Source organism: Pseudorca crassidens, chromosome 4 (assembly GCF_039906515.1).
Source record: "Pseudorca crassidens isolate mPseCra1 chromosome 4, mPseCra1.hap1, whole genome shotgun sequence".
NCBI lineage: Eukaryota > Metazoa > Chordata > Mammalia > Artiodactyla > Delphinidae > Pseudorca > Pseudorca crassidens.
Genome location: NC_090299.1, coordinates 104,763,775 through 104,788,528, shown reverse-complemented (window position 1 = coordinate 104,788,528; position 24,754 = coordinate 104,763,775). Strand labels below are relative to the sequence as shown.

The window sequence follows — 24,754 nt, the reverse complement described above, 5'->3', positions numbered from 1 at the left end:
GGTCAATTACAAAGCTTCTCTTCAAACTTTTTGGTGGGAAGCAAAGAATGGAGTTTCTTTCTCTTTGGAGGAATGAAGGGCTCATTGGATGAGCTATGCCTATTGTATTAGATAAATGAAGAAGGACAGTCTCTCTTATAATGATATACTCATCAACTACATTTTCTGGCTTTGAAAACAAAAAGAACAAACCTCCTGAATCAAATCTTCCTGGTTTCATCTTCACATGAACCTTGATGAATATGAGATGTCAGTGACAGGCATCAGAGATTCTGGTTTTAAGGACCACAAAGGCTTTATAGTGTTGACTTAAAAAAATGCACAATGTGAGAGTTGCGAGTTAAGTTTTATCTGGCGCACAATGAGGACTGCAGCCCGGGAGACAGCAGTTTCAGATAACTCTGAGAAACTGCTCCAAGGAGGCAGGGGGAGGAGCCAGGATATATAAGAGTTTTGCAACAAAGGGCAGGCAGTCTGAACGTCACAAGATTATTGTTAATTAAAGAAAACCAGACATCTCAAGTTACGGAATTTAGCACTTTTCTATATATGGGAAGATGCAAGAGTCAGAGCTCACTGAAATCATTCCTTTGATATGCACCTCAGCTATCTGGGGCCAGGATCCTGTTTTTTCACATCCTGAGTTTCCTCAGGACTCACCTTAGGGAGTCTGTTGGCTGCTAGATGGCAGGTGTTCTTTTCAGCCCTGAGCTTCCTCAGGGCTCACCGGCTCACGATGGAGAGCTGCAATCCTTGATGACTGTGACATCCTTTGTTTATTAATATGGCAGGAAATATTCCATTTATAAATATCCCATTCCATTTATAAATATTCCATTTATCAATAGCAAAATCAACACCCTAAATCATAATGTTCTAACCTATTTCTTCTAACACTGGAATCAAAATCTCATGTAATACACATCATAAGTCATCAAATTTCTTCTGCATATGCTCAGATATGAAGACACCCAAGAAGGTAAGAAATTTCTCTCAGCATTTACCAGCGGCAATTGACAAACTCCTGACAAGAACTGTCCCCAGTAAAAGAAGCCTTCCTGAAAAAGTGTCAACCAGATATTCCTGACTCTGCCTTATCCAAGCCCCTGGCAAATCTCACGATCAGAATGTCGTTTGGTAAATGCTGTATGGAGCCAAAATGTACAAAATAGTTTTGAGGAAAATTCTCAACAAGTCCTAGTGGACTGAGGTTTCCCTTTCACTACTGGTATGAACCTGCCAATGAATCCAATATTTAAATGAGCTTCTCAGAAGCCACTGCAATGAGAAGCCCTCGCACCACAACGAAGAGTAGCCCCCACTCGCCGCAACTAGAGAAAGCCCACACGCAGCAACGAAGACCCAATGCAGCCAAAATTAAATAAAATTTAAAAATTTATTTAAAAAAAATAAATTTTAAAAAGGGCTTCCCTGGTGGTGCAGTGGTTGAGAGTCCACCTGCCGATGCTGGGGACACGGGTTCGTGCCCCGGTCCGGGAAGATCCCACATGCTGCGGAGCGGCTAGGCCTGTGAGCCATGGCCGCGGGGCCTGTGCTCCGCAACGGGAGAGGCAACAGCAGTGAGAGGCTCGCGTAACGCAAAAAAAAAAAAAAAAACAAACAAACAAAAAAACACATTTCTTTAAAAATAAAATAAACAATAAAAGTGAATGTAAACTGCCTCCAGGAAGCAATAAATAAATAAATGATCTTCTCCCACAGTATTTCAAGAGGTAGGCCAATGGTAGGGAGGAGAGCTAGCCATATTAGCATTTAAGGTTGGGGGGGGCAGCTGTAAAAGTCAAGAATTAATCTCAGTGCAGAGGTGGAGGTAATTAAGCCAAACCAAAGCAGAGTCTCTCTTCTGGGAAACACATGTAAGTTACGATGAGAAAGATTACACCAGATTTCAGAGAATCTTAAAAGTTGGGATAGTCTGAACTTCACTTGATATAAGCCATTATAAGCTTTTGATCCAGGGGAGAAATATAAGAGCAATGATATGAAAAGTGTATTGAATTGGGAGAAAATGGGGACAGGATTAATTCCCAAGGCTTTTCTAGCAATCTGTTCTGAGATAATGAAGGCCCTACTAGGGTGCTGTTGTTTAGAAGGAGAAGGAAGAAAGAATCCAAAAGCCATTTCACAAGAAAGAACATAATTTCACCTTCCCTGCACTTTTGAGAGTTCACCAAGGTCTAAAAAACCTCTGTCAGTTAAAGAAGAACATTGTTGTAAACAAGGCTTCATTGTCTTAGAAATACATAATTCAGATTTCTTTATTCAGGTAGAATTTTCAACCAATTAGTCCAAATAACTCATTTCATTTTTTAATGTAAAGTGCAAAATTATACCCAGTCACCATTTTCTACTAGTTTCAAGCCCAGATACCCACCCAACTAGGAAAATGGACCAGTTTCTACCATATTCTTTTTAAAAGAAAGCAAATCGAGATTCAAAACCTAATTACTTTTCATTTCAAACAGGTTACTTCCTATATGCTTTAATAGATAAACATACAGCTAACAAGACTGTCATTACCTTTGCCTGAAATATCCCCTCAAAGTTAACAACCGCCAGCATTTCCTAGCCCTTTACAGTTTACCAAACCAGTTTTTTCCACAAATCATCTTATTTAACCATCACAATAAACTTGAGGTAGGAATTAATATTACTATTTTAAAGCTAAGAGAACTGTAGCTCCAAGATTTAAACTGCCCAAGTGAATTCATCTATAAGAGTTGGAGTAGAGACTCTTATCTTCTGAACTTCAAATCCCTTCACACACTGCTTCCCCTTCCCTCAGAGAAAGTGAAAAAAACAAAACAAAACAATCTACACATGTTCGTTCGTTTTAAGTTAGAGGACCATCATTTCTAATCTTTTCCCAGCATCTACTAGATATACATTTAGTCTTACATTTCAAAGAAGCAGGAATTCTTTGCTTACCTGGTCCTTCTCTGGTTTATCAGAGATGTCATTCAGACTGGAAGAAGTCAGATTCCTGTGGGCCATGGCTGGGCTACCTGGAAAAACAGAAGTGAACCCTAATTAAAGACTTCTTGTTAACAACACAAAGAGTTTGGTTGTACATTTCATGACCACTAGTAGATGACGATGGGAATGGTGATGATGTTTAAGCTACATTAGGATTCTCCTGAACAGGTTTCCAGAGTTGAAAAGTTAGTTTAGAGCACTAACATGGTTAAATGAAAAATGTATAAAATCCCAAATACTTTCTTTAAGTCTTCTGGCTCCGTTTCATGATAAGTTAAACTTTCAAAGAAATGTGTAAAACAATAAGCATAAAAATAAACTCACTCCTGTTTTTGGTTTGCCTTTTGTTACGGCCCTTTACACACATCCTAATCTACCTATTTCTGTTGCCTATAGAGATGGGCTTTTTCCTCATCTCAGTAGAGCCAGCGCCAGGGGAAAAAAAGGCCTGGACCTCCTCTCCCCCAGCCTCTGCAGTCCTTCCTAGGGCACCACTTGCTCTGATCAACCCAAAAAGCCATCTGCACTCCATTCTCTGCCTAACACTTTGATCAAGAATATTTCTCCGTAATGGGCATCTGATCCAGAATCCCCATTCTTTGCCTCAAAGCAGTGTTATCACAGCTCCCCTTATTTCCTGCATTCCCATTTGCCAGACTAAAGTAAGTGTATCCCTTCTTCCCCTTAACACGCCAAACTTCTTATTCAAGTCAAGCGATGGATTTCATCAGGAATACTCCATGGGACCCAAGCTCCCCAGCTGTAAAGCTGCCGCAGGTAAAATCCATTGGCAATCCAGCCAGTGACTTCAGACATGGTTATATGAGAACAGAGAGGAGGGACATCTAGAAGAGGGATAGACCATTTTCAAATAGACTGGTTAATCAACAAAATACTGAGCTTTCATTCTGCAGGTGAACCTGAAATTTCCAGGCTTACTAAGCAAAAGAGTAATTCTTCAAAGCCAGGGTGTTTAACCACCCCCCCCCGCCCCCGCAGTGTGCTGAGTAATGGGTTCACCATTTAATCCCCTGTGATCTGACTCAGGCTGGTCTTCACACCAAGAGGACAAGGGTTGAAAAACAAGCATCAAGGTTCGAACACAGCTTCACATTTACTTCCACATAATTCTTTAGATTACGGATTTCCATTCCTTCAGACCAAACCTTCTACACATAATTTTGCAAGAGACTCAAATCTACCCCCTAATAATTTAACGTCTATATAACAGCAGCTCTTTAAATAATATAATTGTCTTTAACTACTAGATCAATTTTCTTGAGTTGGCAAAACAGGATATTTTCCACTCTGCTGCATTTCATTGAGTAAGCATGGCCTAGATCTCTTAAACACTTTACCTGGTAGGATGTTTTATTCTAGGAAAATCTGAGCACAGGGCATTCTTCAAAGGAAAGTAACATGTGAAAAACTGCTTTATGAGCAAAATTAAAAGAAGCTCTTTGAAAGCCACATTCTCTTCTCTGAACCACGTACTAGGTTTCTAGTGTCCACTCAACACAAAAGACACCAAGACACCAGGCCCAAACAAGAATGCCTCCAAATAATGCTGGGCTTGAAACTAAGGAAATGATGAGTACATACAATTTTATACTTTACATTAGAAAATAAAACTAGTCTTTTGGACTAAATGGGTGAAAATTCTACCTGCATAAAAGTCTGAACTAGATATTCTTAGTGCAATGAAGTCTTAGCAAATTCTTAATCATAAGTTAAAAGCAACTTATGTAAATGAATAGATGAGATTGATTTCTAATTATTAAATCAATTGTACATAAGCAGCAATACTGAAATGAATTTGAAAGCAATTTTTCATTAAGTAATTTAAATTTCCTGGGCAATATTCTAAACTCCCTGATTTGCTTTGGAAATTCTTTATAAATACTACAAAGGTACATTTCAACTCAAGCACTGTCCTAATTGCTGCAAAATATGAATAAGTAGAAGCCAAATGAATAAAGTTTCCATTATAATGGTAATCCTAACTGATGTCACAACTTTTCCAAGAAGCCTCATATACTGTCTCATTTCTCTCATTTCTGAAAGACAGTTATAGGATGGCTATCTATATTTGTGCTATATGGGGGAGTAGGGAGGCACAGGAATAAGGAAGTTGCAGGAACCAGATGGGGAAGAGGAGGCCAAGGTTAAGAAACAATCACATCTATTGTTCCTCCCAACCTTATCTGATTCTCATTAATAAAAGTAATATTAACAGCTTCACTGATGTTTAACTTTGTACTACACTGAAAGAATTCAGAAGTCAACACTTTTAGGTTAACCTTAAGCAAGATGATCCGCATTCTTGCATCTTTTCCCATCTCCCTCCCTATCAAACTCTCCACCCCTACCCTGCAACACCCTGAACCAGGGACAAAAGCTTCCCAATGTTCTAAATCAGTGGTGGCCAAAGTGTTGTTCCCAGACCAGCAGTATCAGCATCACCTGAGCACGTGTTAGAAATGTAAATTCTTGGAACTCACCCCAGACCAACTATATCAAACTCTGGGCAAGGGGTCTAGCAAGGTGGGTTTTAACAAACCTTTGAAATGATTTTGAAGCAAGCTAAAGTTGGAGAACCACTGCTCTACATAAATCAGTTATCTTAACCGGAGGCTGTGTCCGGGTCAGAACTGAATTGAAAGAAACATATAACTTGATGTAGCAAGAGAGGTAGCTCTGATAAACTTGTCCTCCTCCAAGCCACTGCTCCAAACTATCATATCTCAAGCAAATCATTAAGTTAGCATCCTTGCCACATAAACACACACAAAAAGATCACACATGGCCCTTCCTCTAAATCCTCGCCTACACAAATAAATAACTTTGTTAACAGAACTCACTGTTTAATCAGACTTTTCCAGAAACATATCAACCAAATCAAAGAAGACAAGGACAAGATATTACAAACCAGATTATATCTGGGAATCAGAAATTTCCGTGTGGCACTTTAGCAAACCTGGGAAACTTACACAACAGGACCCTAACAATGTTCTACTGTGGATATTTTGCACCTAACAGTCAACAAGACACATTGTCAGGATAAGTCAGTGCTTTCTAGAGTTTTAACCTATGATGTGAACTCATTATACTGCAATCTTGAGTGAGTGGGGGTAGCAGAGGCAAATGTCACCTTGTAACAAAAAGGTGAAATACAAGCCTACCCCAAACCATACTACTTATTGTGCAAGTGATGATTCACCTACTCAAAGCTACCACTAATAGGCCTTTTCTATCTAATATCCAGGGTGAATGAACATCTCATAACTGGTCTCGGTCCAAAGGAACTTTGTTTATTTATTTATTATTGTTGAATTTTATTTTTTTATGCAGCAGGTTCTTATTAGTCATCCATTTCATACACATCAGTGTATACATGTCAATCCCAATCTCCCAATTAATCACACCACCATCCCCACCCCACCGCGGCTTTCCCCCCTTGGTGTCCATACGCTTGTTCTCTACGTCTGTGTCTCAATTTCTACCCTGCAAACCAGTTCATCTATATCATTTTTCTAGGTTCCACATATATACGTTAATATACGATGTTTGTTTTCCTCTTCCTGATTTACTTCACTCTGAATGACAGCCTCCAGATCCATCCACGTCTCTACAAATGACCCAATTTCATTCCTTTTTATGGCGGAGTAATATTCCATTGTATATATATATACCACATCTTCTTTACCCATTCATTTGTCAATGGGCATTGAGGTTCCTTCCATGTCCTGGCTATTGTAAATAGTGCTGCAATGAATATTTGGGTGCATGTGTCTTTTTGAATTACGGTTTTCTCTGAGTATATGCCCAGTAGTGGGATTGCTGAGTCATATGGTAATTCTATTTTTAGTTTTTTAAGGCACCTCCATACTGTTCTCCATAGTGGCTGTATCAATTTACATTCCCACCAATAGTGCAAGAGGGTTCCCTTTACTCCACACCCTCTCCAGCACTTGTTGTTTGTAGATTTTCTGATGATGCCCATTCTAACTGGTATGAGGTGATACTTCATTGTAGTTTTGATTTGCATTTCTCTAATAATTAGTGCTGTTGAGCAGCTTTTCATGGGCTTCCTGGCCATCTGTATGTCTTCTTTGGAGAAATGTCTATTTAGGTCTTCTGCCCATTTTTGGATCGGGTTGTTTGTTTTTTTAATATTGAGCTGCATGAGCTGTTTATATATTTTGGAGATTAATCCTTTGTCCCTTGATTCATTTGTAAATATTTTCTCCCATTCTGAGGGTTGTCTTTTCATCTTGTTTGTAGTTTCCTTTGCTGTGCAAAAGCTTTTAAGTTTCATTAGGTCCCATTTGTTCATTTTTCTTTTTATTTCCATTACTCTAGAAGGTGGATCCAAAAAGATCTTGCTGTGATTTATGTCAAACAGTGTTCTTCCTATGTTTTCCTCTAAGAGTTACATAGTGTCTGGTCTTACATTTAGGTCTTTAATCATTTTGAGTTTATTTTTGTGTATGGTGTTAGGGAGTGTTCTAATTTCATTCTTTTACATGGAGCTGTCCAGTTTTCCCAGCACCACTTATTGAAGACACTGTCTTTTCTCCATTGTATATCCTTGCCTCCTTTGTCATAGATTAGTTCACCATAGGTGCATGGGTTTATCTCTGGGCTTTCTATCCTGTGCCACTGATCTATATTTGTTTTTGTGCCAGTACCATATTGTCTTGATTACTGTAGCTTTGTAGTATAGCCTGAAGTCAGGGAGTCTGATTCCTCCAGCTCCGTTTTTTTCCCTCACGACTGCTTTGGCTATTCGGGGTCTTTTGTGTCTCCACACAAATTTTAAGATTTTTTGTTCTAGTTCCGTAAAAAATGCCACTGGTAATTTGATAGGGATTGCATTGAATCTGTAGATTGCTTTGGGTAGTAGAGTCATTTTCACAATATTGATTCTTCCAATCCAAGAACATGGTATATCTCTCCAACTGTTTGTATCATCTTTAATTTCTTTCATCAGTGTCTTAGAGTTTTCTGCATACAGGTCTTTTGTCTCCCTAGATAGGTTTATTCCTAGGTATGTTATTCTTTTTGTTGCAATGGTAAATGGGAGTGTTTCCTTAATTTCTCTTTCAGATTTTTCATCATTAGTGTATAGGAATGCAAGAGATTTCTGTGCATTAATTTTGTATCCTGCTACTTTACCAAATTCATTGATTAGCTCTAGTAGTTTTCTGGTGGCATCTTTAGGATTCTCCATGAATAGTATCATGTCATCTGCAAACAGTGACAGTTTTACTTCTTTTTTTCCAATTTGGATTCCTTTTATTTCTTTTTCTTCCCTGATTGCCATGGCTAGGACTTCCAAAACTATGTTGAATAAGAGTGGTGAGAGTGGACATCCTTGTCTTGTTCCTGATCTTAGAGGAAATGCTTTCAGTTTTTCACCATTGAGAATGATGTTTGTTGTGGATTTGTCATATATGGCCTTTATTATGTTGAGGTAGGTTCCCCCTATGCCCACTTTCTGGAGAGTTCTTATCATGAATGGGTATTGAGTTTTGTCAAAAGCTTTTTCTGTATCTATTGAGATGATCATATGGTTTTTATTCTTCAATTTGTTAATATGGTGTAGCACATTGATTGATTTGCGTATACTGAAAAATCCTTGCATCCCTGGGATAAATCCCACTTGATCATGGTGTATGATCCCTTTAATGTGTTGTTGGATTCTGTTTGCTAGTATTTTGTAGACGATTTTTGCATCTATATTCATGAGTGATATTGGTTTGTAATTTGCTTTTTTTGTAGTATCTTTGTCTGGTTTTGGTATCAGGGTGATGGTGGCCACATAGAATGAGTTTGGGAGTGCTCCTTCCTCTGCAATTTTTTGGAAGAGTTTGAGAAGGATGGGTGTTAACTCTTCTCTAAATGTTTGATAGAATTCACCTGTGAAGCCATCTGGTCCTGGACGTTTGTTTGTTGGAAGATTTTTAATCACAGTTTCAATTTCAGTACTTGTGACTGGTCTGTTCATATTTTCTCTTTCTTCCTGGTTCAGTCTTGGAAGGTTATACCTTTCTAAGAATTTGTCCATTTCTTCCAGGTTGTCCATTTTATCAGTATAGAGTTCTTGTAGTAGTCTCTTAGGATGCTTTGTATTTCTGCGGTGTCTGTTGTAACTTATCCTTTTTCATTTTTTATTGATTTGAGTCCTATCCCTCTTTTTCTTGATGAGGCTGGCTAATGGTTTATCAATTTTGCTTATCTTCTCAAAGAACCAGCTTTTAGTTTTACTGATCTTTGCTCCTATTTTCTTTGTTTCTATTTCATTTATTTCTGCTCTGATCTTTATGATTTTTTTCCTTCTACTAACTTTGAGTTTTGTTTGTTCTTCTTTCTCTAGTTCCTTTAGGTGTAAGGTTAGATTGCTTAGTTGAGCTGTTTGTTGTTTCTTGACGTCGGATTGTATTGCTATAAACTTCCCTCTTAGAACTGCTTTTGCTGCATCCCACAGGTTTTGGATCATCGAGTTTTCATTGTCATTTGTCTCTAGGTATTTTTTTATTTCCTCTTTGATTTTTTCAGTGATCTCTTGGTTATTTAATAACGTATTGTTTAGCCTCCATGTGTTTGTGTCTTTTAGGTTTTTTTCCTTGTAACTGATTTCTAACCTCATAGCATTGTGGTCAGAAAAGATGCTTGATATAATTTCAATTTTCTTAAATTTACTGAGGCTTGATTTGTGACCCAAGATGTGGTCTATCCTGGAGAATGTTCCATGCACACTTGAGAAGAAAGTGTAATGTGCTGTTTTGGGATGGAATGTCCTATAAATATTAATTAAATCTCTCTGGTCTATTGTGTCATTTAAAGCTTGTGTTTCCTTATTAATTTTCTGTTTGGATGATCTGTCCATTGGTGTAAGTGAGATGTTAAAGTCCCCCACTATTATTGCGTTACTGTTGACTTCCTCTTTTAGAGCTGTTAGCAGTTGCCTTATGTATTGAGGTGCTCCTATGTTGGGTGCATATATCTTTATAATTGTTATATCTTCTTCCTGGATTTATCCCTTGATCATTATGTAGTGTCCTTCCTTGTCTCTTGTAACATTCTTTATTTTAAAGTCTATTTTATCTGATATGAGTATTGCTACTCCAGCTTTCTTTTGATTTCCATTTGCATGGAATATCTTTTTCCATGCCCTCACTTTCAGTCTGTATGTGTCCCTAGGTCTGAAGTGGGTCTCTTGTAGACAGCATATATATGGGTCCTGTTTTGTATCCATTTAGCAAGCCTGTGTCTTTTGGTTGGAGCATTTAATCCATTCACATTTAAGGTAATTATTGATATGTATGTTCTGATTACCATTTTCTTAATTGTTTTGGGTTTGTTTTTGCAGGTCCTTTTCTTCTCTTGTGTTTTCCACTTAGAGAAGTTTCTTTACCATTTGTTGTAGAGCTGTTTTGGTGGTGCTGAATTCTCTTAGCTTTTGCTTATCTGTAAAGCTTTTGATTTCTCCATCGAATCTGAATGAGATCCTTGCTAGGTAGAGTAATCTTTGTTGTAGGTTCTTCCCTTTCATCACTTTAAATATGTCATGCCACTCCCTTCTGGCTTGTAGAGTTTCTGCTGAGAAATCAGCTGTTAACCTTATGAGAGGTTCTTTGTATGTTATTAGTCATTTTTCCCTTGCTGCTTTCAATAATTTTTCGTTGTCTTTGATTTTTGCCAATTTGCTTACTATGTGTCTCGGCGTGTTTCTCCTTGGGCTTATCCTGTATGGGACTCTCTGTGCTTCCTGGACTTGGGTGGCTATTTTCTTTCCCATGTTATGGAAGTTTTCAACTATAATCTCTTCAGATATTTTCTTGGGTCCTTTCTCTCTCTCTCCTCCTTCTGCGACCCCTATAATGTGAATGTTGTTGCGTTCAATGTTGTCCCAGAGGTCTCTTAGGCTGTCTTCATTTCTTTTCATTCTTTTTTCTTTATTCTGTTCCACAGCAGTGAATTCCACCATTCTGTATTCAAGGTCACTTACCCATTCTTCTGCCTCAGTTATTCTGCTATTGATTCCTTCTAGTGTAGTTTTCATTTAAGTTATTGTATTGTTCATCTCTGTTTGTTTGTTTTTTAATTCTTCTAGGTCTTTCTTAAACATTTATTGCATCTTCTCAGTCTTTGCCTCCATTCTTTTTCCAAGGTTCAGGATCATCTTCACTATCATTATTCTGAATTCTTTTTCTGGAAAGTTTCCTATCTCCACTTCATTTATTTGTTTTTCTGGGGGTTTTATCTTGTTCCTTCATCTGGTACATAGCCCTCTGCCTTTTCATCTTGTCTATCTTTCTGTGAATGTGGTTTCTGTTCCACAGGCTGCAGGATTGTTGTTCTTCTTGCTTCTGCTGTCTGCCCTCTGGTGGATGAGGCTATGGAAGAGGCTTGTGCAAGTTTCCTGATGGGAGGGACTGGTAGTGGGTAGAGCTGGGTGTTGCTCTGGTGAGTAGAGCTCAGTAAAACTTTAATCTGCTTGTCTGCTGATGGGTGGGGCTGGGTTCCCTCCCTGTTGGTTGTTTGGCCTGAAGTGACCCAACACTGGAGCCTGCCTGAGCTCTTTGGTGGGGCTATTGGTGGACTTTGGGAGGGTTCACACCAAGGAGTACTTCCCAGAACTTCTACTGCCAATGTCCTTGTTCTCACAGTGAGACACAACCACACCCCCGCCTCTGCAGGAGACCCTCCAACACTAGCAGGTACGTCTGGTTCAGTCTCCCATGGGGTCACTGTTCCTTCCCCTTGGTCCTGATGCGCACACTACTTTGTGTGTGCCCTCCAAGAGTGGAGTCTTTATTTCCCCTGTCCTGTCAAAGTCCTGCAATCAAATCCCGCTAGTCTTCAAAGTCTGATTCTCTGGGAATTCCTCCTCCCGTTGCCGGACCCCCAGGCTGGGAAGCCTGACGTGGGGCTCAGAACCTTCACTCCAGTGGGTGGACTTCTGTGGTATAAGTGTTCTCCAGTTTGTGAGTCACCCACCCAGCAGTTATGGGATTTGATTTTATTGTGATTGTGCCCCTCCTACCGTTTCATTGTGGCTTCTCCTTTGTCTTTGGATGTGGGGTATCTTTTTTGGTGAGTTCCAGTGTCTTCCAGTCAATGACTGTTCAGCAGTTAGTTGTGATTCCGGTGCTCTCATAAGAGGGAATGAGAGCACGTCCTTCTACTCCACCATTTTGAACCAATCTCGAAACTTTGTTTCTTTAAATTTTATTTTTATAAAAAGAAGAAAAAGAAGAAGAACCAGCCTCGAGTGTATAATCATAATTAATTTCTATATCACTGTATTCTGGCCATAAGAAAAAGAAAGATTTTGAGAAGTACATTTTCAAGCAGTTTCACACAATCAAAAACAATTTCATTTTCAAAGTACCCACTTGGCAGGTACATACTGTCTTCTATAAACATTAATTGCATTCTGTACTAAGTTTGAAAATCATTGCTATTCTTTAGCACACATGTAGCAATTCATAAAGTCCTTTGCAATTGTATCTATTATATACAATAAAAAGGAGTGAGGAGAATGTACAGCATAGAAAGGTGATGATACTTGTATGTGTACATATTGGGTAAAAATGTAAACATGTATGCCATGCAATGCACATAAACTGACCCCCCATATCATACCCTTATAATAAGCCTATACAATATATTCTCTGTACCCCCACTGACTCACTGATACTCTTTTCCCCCTTTGTTGACATAACAAATCTACTAGAAAATGTGTATACCTAAGATTAAGGGTCAACTCATCTTTTTGAGTATAAGTACGTTAACTTACATTATCTTACTTAATCCTCACATAAACACTTTGAGATTAGTATTATTATTACCACTTTATACATAAAATGAACTTCAAGGAGGTTAAGTTCATGATCACACAGCAAGTGGTAAAACTGTAATTTCAATCTGTATCTCATAATACCAATCCCATTACCTCTGGGGGGGGGGTGGGTCTCTCTCTGTTATTTACATAAATAAACATACAAACATCATCATTTCTAATGAAGAGAAAATATAATGTATAACCGCAAAGAATATATTCTATTTCCATGCCAATTACATGCAATATAAAACCACCAAGGATGCTTAAGGCAGAAATGTTCTTGGTTTCCAATTTAGCTGTTCCCAAAGATGGAGTTTGCATATCTTTACTTTTTCATTTTCATAAAGAAAAGGAGAAAAAGATTGAACTCAGCTAATCTGCTTGCCAGAGTGATTAAACAGTAGCCCCAAACCACAGCTCTGTGACAAAGAAGAAAGGATGCTAAAAGCAATAGCAAAGTAATTATAAAAGCAATAATGCCACATGCTTCTGAATGTCCTAATTCATAGTCATAGCCAAGGTGTCTGTAAAATTCCACAATGTACATACAGCCAATTCTCCATTATTTCCATATTAGTTTTGTACCTTTCAAGGTACTCCAACTGCAATTTCTTCCAATTTCAACCACGAAAAACAGGAATATAATGCAACAAGGAGAATAAATCACTTGGGATACTCACAATGAGTTTGACTGAGAAAGTCTAGAAGGAATGGCTGGGATAAGCTTGCATTTTGTCAGATCAGTTTCCTAGTCTTCCATAGCAACAGACCATCAAGAGCTGTCCCCACCAAAAATAATTTAAAAATAAGCATGTCATCAAGACCTCCAACCCAGTGTCATTGCTCACCTCTAAATAAAATACAGAAATATTTAAAATATAAATATTAGGGGGCTTCCCTGGTGGTGCAGTGGTTGAGAGTCCGCCTGCCGATGCAGGGGACACGGGTTCGTGCTCCAGTCCGGGAGGATCCCACATGCCGCGGAGCGGCTGGGCCCGTGAGCCATGGCCGCTGAGCCTGCGCGTCCGGAGCCTGTGCTCCGCAACGGGAGAGGCCACAGCAGTGAGAGGCCCGCGTACCGAAAAAAAAAAAAAAAATATATATATATATATATATATATATATATATATATATATATTAGACTAAGGAAAGTTTAAAATATTACCAGAAAGAGCTCTTTGAAAGAATTTCATAACTAACAGAAAATCAGTTTGGATATTTTCGCTTGTACAATTTTTAATTATTTTGTTTTATTTAGAGGATTGCTGTTGTTTGTTTGTTCATAATTTAATATAATATAAACTCCAAGAGTCCAGAGCCAAGGCCCTTGGTTTGTGTTGCTCACAGTTATAGCCTCAGAGCTTGGCACTAGTGGCACTTAATAAATATTTGTGAATGAATGAATAATAGCAACTGGGTATCATTTTACTTCCATTTGGAGTTACTACTATAAACACTACTGTTCAAACTCTATTTCCTATGGAGGGAGATGCTGTGTGCACACTCCAAGAAACTTTAGACTTGGAAAGCCTTAGAGTAAATAAGGAAGAAGTTTGTAGCTGGCCCAGAACTAACAGAATGGAAAGGCCCTGCCAAACTGGGTAACAGCCTGTCAGTCAGTCAGCAGTGGGAACAGAGGTAAGAAGCAATGAAAGGGAGAATAGGAAACCTCGTGTGCAAGAAGAATCAGATGAGAATGAGAGGAGAAATACGAGAAGGTGTCACGACCTCACTGAAAGGAAAGGAGAGGCTTGGGAAGAGAAAAGTCTGGGGGAACAGAAATAACTCAAAGAAAGTGATCAGCTTGGAAAGTAAAGCAAATTTGGAGAAAGGAAGAATACATCAAAAGATCCAGATAACTATCAAAGTAGTTGGGTCAAGCTCTAATCAAAAGCTGAAGTCATCCCTAATATACGGGGTAAGGATGATGGAGAAGACATCCTTATAGAGAGAGCTGGAAGTGTGCAGAGGCCAGACCAGAGCAGAGCAAACACAAAGACTATTCTCTTTCTTAAAGACCATTCTCTATTATTTTGAGACCTCTGCTGTCCACGTGGCCCTTTGTAATCTACCCATCCTCAACTTCCTTGATCCTATTCTCTCCTGTTTTTGAATTTTCTGAACTACTCTGTGGACTTTTCCCAAGATTCAACGTTAGGTCTTAGACATCTCAATGTCAAATACGCAACATTCATCTCTTATAAGTCTTTTCAAATTTCAACCATCAAAAGCAAAATGCTCTAACCCTAGTGACTCCCATTCTAATAATATTGCACATGATATTTAATTTTTATTATGATCTAAAATAGGAGTTTAATTTTTAAAAGGCATTTCATTCCCTTTCTGTGCACACACAACACACACATACACATACACATAACATTTTAAAAATCTCTACTCAGCTGAGGAAAAAAGTTCAGAAACAAACAAGGACTAGAAAATTTATTAAAATAGGAAAGTCCCCATAAAGAACTTCAGGGAATCTGTGGTCCTTGTGATCACATACAGTATTTGTAACTCTTTGTGTGTCACCTGTGCACGCACACACGCACAATATAATACTATGAACAAAAAGTTATTCTGTCTAAAGAATATAGGTGGAAGTACATAAAATAATTTTTGACCTTATCTCATGAAAACAGAAAAAGAAAAGAACAATGCCATCGCAAGACTATGCTAGTCAGTAAAAGGGTAAGTGAGAAAGACTGATGGAAGATTATGACAGAACAAAACAAACATCTCACTGTCTTCATTCCAAAAAGGCATTGAACCAAAGTGATTTTACTAAATGCCCTTAGGCCAAGTTGAGGAATTTCAATAGGTCCCCGCAGCCACATCATTCCAAGAACAGGTACCAGTGTCTGATTTCCTAATTTGGGCCTACTCTCTTGAATCTATATGTTAATACCAGATCCAAGATATAGTAAAATTTCACTAAGTCAGATTAATGGAGAAATTCTCTGAATTGATGAAATGTCTAAATTTAAAACAATTTAAGAAGGCTACCAGTTCAACTAAGTTCAACTTGGCAAATGAGTTTATCCCTCTCCCTTCCTAGATACTTTTAAAACAATAGGTTAAAAAGTAGTGAAAACCAAAAAGTATAAAACCATATCAATTAAAAGAACTGGTAGAAGAACAACAGAGACAAGAGATTTCAAAAACTTTCTAGAAGAAAAAGAACAGATAAGAGTATTAGACCCTGATACTATTTGCACTATATAGAAATGGCAGTGTAAAATACACACAGAAAGGTATGGAGTCAAAAAAGGGGTCTTCCATGCAAAACCCTGAAGAAGTGCCACACTGGAAGAGACCAAGTACAATGGAGGCCCAAGTAAGATGCAAGCGAAAACGGATGAGTTCTTGGAAAGTCAATACGCCAAAACTTTACTACGACCCCAGTGGGCAGCACACCCAGCAGCTGAGGCACCACAGGGCTCTCTGCTGCAGAGAGATTCAGAAAAGACCGGGCAATCAGTGCAGGAGTTTGCACCTCACAGCAAAGTCTTCTGAACTCTAGAATTTAGGGGACACCTCAGGATGACGTTTCCTGCTCAATCTAAAACAAATCCTCTTACTTAAATACAAATGGACAATTGAGAATCATCAGACGTTTAAGAGAGGAAGCCCAAGACTAAAACACACACACCCACACAAAACCAAAACACCACAACTTCAGTAAAAGAATTACAATTTAGAACATTTAAATAAAAATTCTTACTGGTTTGTGAGAGATCTGACAAGATATTATATCCATAAAACATGGATAGGATGTTAAGAAAAACAGGACAAGGAAAATGCTTTCGAGTTATACTTTTAAAGACTATATATGATTGCAACATATGTATATATATATGGGTTAGAAAATAAAATCAAGCAAATCTTCCAAAGAAGTAATGGTCGAGGGGGAAAAGATCCAAAAAATATGAGATAAAAGATCAGAGGAGGATCAATCCATAAGGCCAATTAGGAGGGCTATTAAGAGTTCTACTAAGCCAGAAGAAGGAAAATGAAAAACAGAATATTATTAAACAGAATATCCTACAACTAAATAAAGGACATATTTCTTCACATCACAAGGGTCCCTATGGAAAAATAAACAAAACAAACCACACACTCACAAAATCCAGCCCTGTATGTAAATGAATCATTACAACACTTCACAACACCAAGAACGAAGAGACTACCCTAAAATTTCCTATCTAGAGAGAAAAGCAGTAAGAATTGCACTTTGGAATTCTCTTAAGCAACACAAAACGGAAGAAGAGAATGGAATTATGCTTTCAAAGTTCTGGAAGAAAAATTATTTTCAACCTACATTACTATACTCATCCAAACTATCAATCAAGTGTAAAAAACAATAAGGAAACTTTTGGCCAAAAAAAACACCCTAAAAAATGTCAACCTTTATATGTCCTTTCATACAAAGTCACTTGAAATGCAATTTGGAAAAATGAAAAAATAAACTAAGAAAAACAGATACATGGTCTCCAACTCAGGAGAGCAATGAAAGTAAATGCCAGAAGAGCAGCTGTGCAGCAGGTCTGGGGGCAATGGTGTCTTATGGAGCAGAAGGGTAATGTAGGATAGAGAGGAGACAGCAAGGAGGGAGGGACCTGTGAGAAGGAAGTATCTACAGGGTTTATTAGTGCCATTGACGTATTGAAAGAGCTTGGGAATACAGGAACAATAGGTAATTTGGAAAAAAAATGCAATTTAAAACTCCAGGTTAAAAAAAAAACTGTACAAGACAGAAAATGTAATTATAACCCATGATATAGCTTTAAATTATTTTCATACTGTCATAATAATATAAATATTATTTATGAATTTCTGACTTTAGATTCAACTGATAAAGCACAGAATGTATTTCTAGTTAACAAGGATGTAAATCTAACCAATATTTACAATAAATTGAAGTACCAGTGACAGAAATCTGAAAGTAAAATTGGTGAGGAGAGGGCCAAGGAAGGGTAGGGAAGCCAATATCCTTTTCTGACAAGGTAAGAAGTCAAAAGATTCTGTCCATACTTGCTACAAAAAGAAATAAAACTTAGATTTATTACCTAAAATTGCAAATGTAATTAATAATGGAACTAAGAATAACGACACAAATGTATTTGGAAGAAGGAAAAATGTTTGTAGAAAATAAGTAAAATCTTTTCTAGGAAAGAAAAAATTAATAGGAAACATCTAAGACTGATAAATCAGAAAAAGCAAAATAAACCAATTATATGAAGATAACCATGACAAAACTAAAAGAAAAAAATAGAAACAACTTAAAGGGTTAAAGGTGACTGCTACAAGGGCAGGTCTGGGAACAAGGAAGATGAAGCAAAGGAGTTTCTTTTTCATTAGAAGTCCTCTGTGCTCTTCAATTTCATAATCATTTGCACACACCACTTTAGTAAAAAACATAATACATATGTCTATTTATCATATGATAATGTTAATTAAATCTACTTTTATTATTTTGAAGTACCTGAGATTAAGTTGAAACATTACTGACTAGTAGACAATCTTGGGAATTTTAATTAAATCAAATTTTTAATATAAACATGGAGATCAAGATTTTTTTAAGAGTTTAAAATCAATTTTTGAGTAGTTTTAACATGCTCCATGAAATAATATTTACACTATTTTTTTTTTTTAATGATGGCAAGGAAAATCTTCCTGAAGGCTCTGTCTGATTATCAAAGATTCATCTCAATAGCTTTAGTCAACAAAAACCCTTATATCAAAAAGTCTATGCAGGGGAAAAAATAGTATGTGCAGAAAAGCAAGCTATTTAACATAGTCCTGCATCTGCAGCGAAATAAATATATAGATATGAATGTTGCTATCAATGTTGATACAGATATAGTTTATTAGTATTATATATAGACATAGATACAGATATAAAACTTTAAAAGAGTAATAGACACATTCTCTGGGCCTCCAGCTACAAATGCAGCCCCTCGTAACTACTCCTGATTTACACTCACAAAATGTGACCTGGAGAAAAGCCATTCAATTAGCTTCCTGGTGCGGTAACTCCTCATGGCTTTGCTGATGCACATCCAGTTAGCTGATACACATTGGGCAATCGGTGGTCACAGGTCACCCACAACTCAGAGGACAGCCTCTAGGAGAGAAGGGAACAAGGACCTTTGGGGCCCATCATGTCCCTATCACATATGTGGCCCTGAACACTCTACACCTTTGAGTGTCTGAGCGAGAGCAAAGGCACGGTGTGTAACAGAAGAACAAACCTGACTCCATACAGGATCTATTGCTTTGGCTCTAACCTTTGTGCTCTGTTGCTTGTGCTTAGTCATGCTGGCTCTGCACTTTTGTCTAGTCAAACAGTAAAAGAATGTTACCTATAGCCTGAAATATACATAATAGCAATGACAAGCCTCTGCCTCCCAGGCTGGACCTTCAAAAGCATAACACTTTTCATTCATATAGAGGTAATAAGTTGCAGAACAGAAAATAACATTTGTCTTGTTGAAGGTTTACATGGACAGTAACCAGACCCTACGTGGTTGGCTGTAAGAACAAAAGATCACACCCGCTCCAGGGTCTGGCCAGCACCAAGAGGTCTGCAAAAACCAGTCAACCCCCCTTCCCCTTTTAATATAAAAGAAGCCTGAATTCTAATTCGGGTAAGATGGTTCTTTGGAACACTAGTCTGCCATCTTCTTGGTCTGCTGGACTTCTGAATCAAGTTGCTATTCCTTGCCCCAACACCCTGTCTCTCGATTTATTGGTCTGTCGTGCACCACGCAGTACTAGCTTGGACCAGTAACAGGTATATCACCTTTCCCAGTGTACACTGGCTCATATACTCACTTTCTCTGCCTTGGAGAGGTTTATTATGCAATTCAGCCAAAGTGACATCTAGGTTTCAAATGATGGGGCCTCAAGTAATCGTAGGGTTACTCTGGGGAATTCTGGTCAGAACTAAGACGGGCCCAGGATTTCCTTCTTATTGGAAACCTCAAGTTGAACTGAACATCTACAGTTCCGAATTGATAGTGTCTCACTCCTAAATCTCATCTAGTCATCTTGTTCTAAGAAATCCCAAGGGTGAGAGTCTGTAACTCCATGACACAGATTTGCATGACACCAACTGCCGCGGGCATGATTTTTCTGACTGGTGGGTGGGGTGTACGTGGTGGTAACTCACACCTCACCCTCTCTCAGATGAACCTAATGGGTCCATAAGGAAAAATATAAAAGGAACCCAAGAGATAACCTATGTCAGCATAATATCATGGAAAGAAGACAAAGGTAGAGCAAGAAAAGATTATAAAATAGAATAATAATAGCTTATAGAACTGCTTTAGGATTAAGCAAGGAAACACATGAGCAAGTGTCCTGCAGAGATGTTCAATAAATTTTAGTTTCTTCTCTTTCCTTTTGGCCTATAATCACATGCATAAATCCCCTCTGAATTCAAGATCCTCAGAAAACTGTGAACTACAAATTGCAGGGTAGGATCTTATCATTCGTAATTCTCCAGCCTGAAAGATCGTAGCTGGGGGTTAAAATCATCTGAGCTGATTCAAGAAATGAGGATTGAGGCCCAAACATAGGTGTTACTCATCACACAGAGGGTATGCAGTGACTTCAGGCAAACCAAAGTTAGAGAGCTCCTTGCCAAAGTGTTAGATGTCTCCCTGAGTGCAGAGGTCATTAGTAATTATTTACTTGAGAAACCTATGTAACATGTACCTAGCTTACTTATGTGTGTTCCATCGTGCTGACAGGAAGTTCTTTAGGTAATCACGAATGTTTTCTGAGAACACTGTGGTCTTAGTTCATTCTAGCACCTATCATTCTGATTTGAGGGCAATATATGCCTTTCTCTATTTCCTCCTGAAGTGGAATGGAGGGTGAACTGGACGGGAAAAGAGACAGTGGTAAAATATATGAACACTTGAACAATAACAAAAAATGATACAGACTCTAAGAATACTCCACTAGGTCTAGTTATACTGTTTAAAGATTGTTTAAATCAGTGGGCAGAGGTACTTTCTAGAAAATCCATTTTCTGCTGAATCAAGATGAAGAGGGGAAAAAGCAGAGGATGAAAAAAACTCGTATCAGTAATAACCTGAATCAGTATCAAAAAGTTAGCTTCAGAAATTACTTCAGTACAGTACTACTGGAAATATCTCACTGTTATACATATCTCTTGCAGGAAGATAAATACAGAGGGTACAGTAAGTGCAAACGCCCCACAGGGTAGATATTCTGGAAGGCTGGCTATGTTATTAGAGATGTGGCTCAGAGAATCACAGAGTTAAAGGACACCAAGAGCACTAACCAACTTCTCTCCCAAGCAGTTCTTCTAACAACAGACATAACTAGTCTCCCAATGTCTGTTTATATACTTTTGATGACAGGAAACTTGCCACTTAATGAAGTGATCTATTTTATTATAATTAAGCTCATTCTTACATGCAGTAAACCACTTCAATTTCCCAGGTAAGCAGTAGCATCTGGATGGACCAAGAGACAGTGAGTGCCAACCAAAGCATATACATGCTTAGAAAGAGCTGGCTTTCATTTAAATACACAGAACTTCTTAGAAATAATGTACATTCTCATATGTTCCCAGACTTAACTAAGGATTTTCATAATAGAAGCCCTTGCTTTACCCTTTACACTTCTCTAGCACTGGGGAGGTGGTCCCTTCAGCCCTCATTCCCTCCCAAGAAGCTGGTAAACAAAGGTCCCTTGATGAGAAAACCCTGCATCCTCATACAAGAGGAACGGGACTCTATCCTTGCCAACAGGGCCTGAACCTGGATCAAGTCACTGATCCTTTGAAAAATCATTGAAATTCATAAATCTCTGAATCGTGAAAATAAAAATTACACTCAAATCCTCATCTAAAACATTAGGAGTCCAAGTCAATATCTTATTCCCTAAAATATTCACCCATAGGGCCTGATTGTTCTTTGAAGCAGCAGAGCAAACTCTACTTTCCTCTGTGTGTTTATACTAAGCCCACTCTCATGAACCAACTACGTTGCCTTTCTCTGATTCCACTCATCCACACTCAGATGGCCGAGGCACATCCCTCACTATCTAATCACATCCCAGATGGTTTCTAGGTTCTCATTCTCTGCCTTCAGATGTGACCCACCCTTCTCTACAAGCACTTCCCACTCTGTTCAAGAGAACCAGCTTATCACCAACCTCACTCTCCCTTTGGTAAAAGCAGGTCTACTTAGGAGGTCTCGGAAGTAGGTGTCTGCCTTGTTCACTGTATTTTACCAGGACTAGCTAAGCACTGGCCAAAGAGTGGTACTTAAAAATATTTAAGTGGGGCTTCCCTGGTGGCGCAGTGGTTGAGAGTCCGCCTGCCGATGCGAGGGACACGGGTTTGTGCCCCGGTCTGAGAAGATCCCACGTGCCGCGGAGCGGCTGGGCCCGTGAGCCATGGCCGCTGAGCCTGCGCTTCCGGAGCCTGTGCTCTGCAACAGGAGAGGCCATAACAGTGAGAGGCCCGCGTATCGCAAAAAAAAAAAAAAAAAAAAAAAAAAATTTAAGTGAATGAATGAATTGATGATTTGAATAAATTAATGTAACAGCCCAAAACTCTATCACTGCGACTTCATATAATAAAATTATCACCACTATAGGGGAAGGGATACTTCCAATCCAAGGTAATAATAATCATTCTTACAAAGACAATAGTTACAGCTATCACTGAAATTATTACAAATCATAATAACAACCTACACAGCCTAGGCCCCTAGCTGGTTAAGAGGACATGCCACTTTCATACAGGCTCTAGGCACTTCCCTAGAAACACAGACAAAAATTATTCAAAGATGTCCTTTGGAAACCGGGGAAATGATTCAACCGTGACATCTACAGCAGTTCCTAAAAAGAATATGCTACAAGAACTGATTTTTAAAAGACTTTTATTGAGGGAAAATTTTGTCATTATAATTAAATTTATCCTGTTCTTCCTCCTCAAAAAAGATGCTGACATTAGTCTCTCCACTACATGCACCTAATGAGACTGTTCTTTGATTTGTAACCATGGTTACTACTTGCAGAACCCATCATACTGTATGGCTCTTTCTGAAGCAAAAGCTGATCATGGCCCATAATAGTCTGTGTGATCCAGCTGCTTCCCGGAGTCGATAAGAATGGGCCTTAGAAAATAGAACCATTCCAGAAAATTACACTTCTGAATGCTGACTTGTTGCCTCTCATTGAGAATCACCAGGAATTTCATTTTCTGATTTGAAACAACAAAGCCGAGTCATCAGTGTTCACACCTCTCTTTAGCAGACAACAGCACTATCTGTGGCTAAAAGCAGTGAGACCTGAGGGCAGAAAGAATGAGAAGCAGAGAGAGAAATAAAAAGGAACCACGTCATCTGGAGTCTACACACCTGAGTTCAAACCCTGGTCCTTCACTTACTGTGTGACCTCAAACACTCCCCAACAGACAGGCAAGGTTATAGCAAAAGAACAACCTCAGACTCTCATGGCTTAAAACAACAGTGATTTATTTCTCCCTCATGATAATAATGTCCACATGGATTTGCTTGGGTTTTGGTTCTACATCTCTGTCCTTAGGCCAGGACCTAAATGCATGGAGCAGCTCTCACTAGACACACTGCTGGTTTGAGAGAAAAGAAACTAGTAAAATATGTACTGGCTCTTAAAACCTTTCCCTGGGAATGATACCCATCACTTCTGCTTATGTTCCATTGGCCAAAGCAAGTCCTGTGGTCACACCTAACTTCATGTGGGTGAGGAAGTAGAGTATTCACATACTCCCAGGAAAAGAGAGAGTACTCATATATGCCCAGAAAAAAGGAGAGCTGCAACAGTTGTGAATAGCCATAAAGTACCATGGTAGCATAAGTACTTAACCTCATTGAGCCTCAGCGATTTCATCTATAACAAGAGTCAGGGATGCTTACTTCATAGAATGTTTTGTGGGGATTAGCTGGGACAGCACTTGCTTGAATAAATAAATGACAGCTAATAATAGCCGTAGTTGCCTTGGTAGTGGTATCTCAACCATGGATAGAATGATCTAGTCAGCAAGAAATGGATGCCCTAGCCAAGGAATCCAATTCTCAAATTCTATCAATACTGTCAGCAGCTACAGAAAAGCAGCAGAGCTTCCCATGCCAGTAAAGCTGGTGAGTTGGGTATGATATGAAGACTATGATCTGACAAATTTAAAACAATCATTCCTGCTCTACATTTTCACATTACCTCTCTTTTCCATCTTTTCTCCCATTTTCAGGTTAAGTGTTCAATTAATCAACAAATATTCACGAAGTGTGTGTCAGGCATTACATTAGCCCCCTGAGTAAGAAACAAATCAGTTTTCTCCAAAAGAACCCCAGTCTAGGTAGGAAGAATCACCATTTATGGTCCAAAAACAGCCTGCACACCACCAGCACCCCTCACCAAAAGGAAAAAAAAAAGTTAAAGAAAACTAAGTCATACAAATAAGGAAATGTAGATATATTTGAGAAGAGTACCCAACAGTCAAAAACAGAAAAGGAACTACCTATTGTTCAGAAAGTTTATCTCAGGCAAATGGATACTACACATTCTGGTTAAGTAGATGCTATGTATTCTATTTCCTTTCTTATTTGTTTTCAGATCGACTAAGCTCTTAAAGATGATAAGAGCATATCCTGTCCATACCAACCTAATGGGGACAAAGGAGATACAAGTATGACTGACAGTGTATGGTTTGCAAATAATTTACCCATGGCAAGAGCTGGGTGGATGAATGAGTCCAGTCCAACGTTTACTAAACCTCTACTAAGTGTGCAACATTGTGCTTGGCAGAGGGGATTGAAAGATGATGGGATGTGGTTCAGGCTCTTTGAGCACTTTGCCAACCATGAAGGAAACATATTT

At 38.6% G+C, this 24,754-nt stretch overlaps 1 protein-coding gene across 9 annotated transcripts in view; it reads right to left on the bottom strand.

Moving 5' to 3' along the window:
• SLC4A4 (solute carrier family 4 member 4) overlaps positions 1–24,754 on the bottom strand; it is a 354,963-nt gene that overhangs the window by 151,195 nt on the left and 179,014 nt on the right. For all 9 annotated transcript variants that reach the window (XM_067736229.1, XM_067736230.1, XM_067736233.1 and 6 more), the window contains one exon: positions 2,950–3,026. In XM_067736229.1, the coding sequence (XP_067592330.1) occupies positions 2,950–3,026 (77 nt within the window). The remainder of the gene's footprint in view (positions 1–2,949; positions 3,027–24,754) is intronic.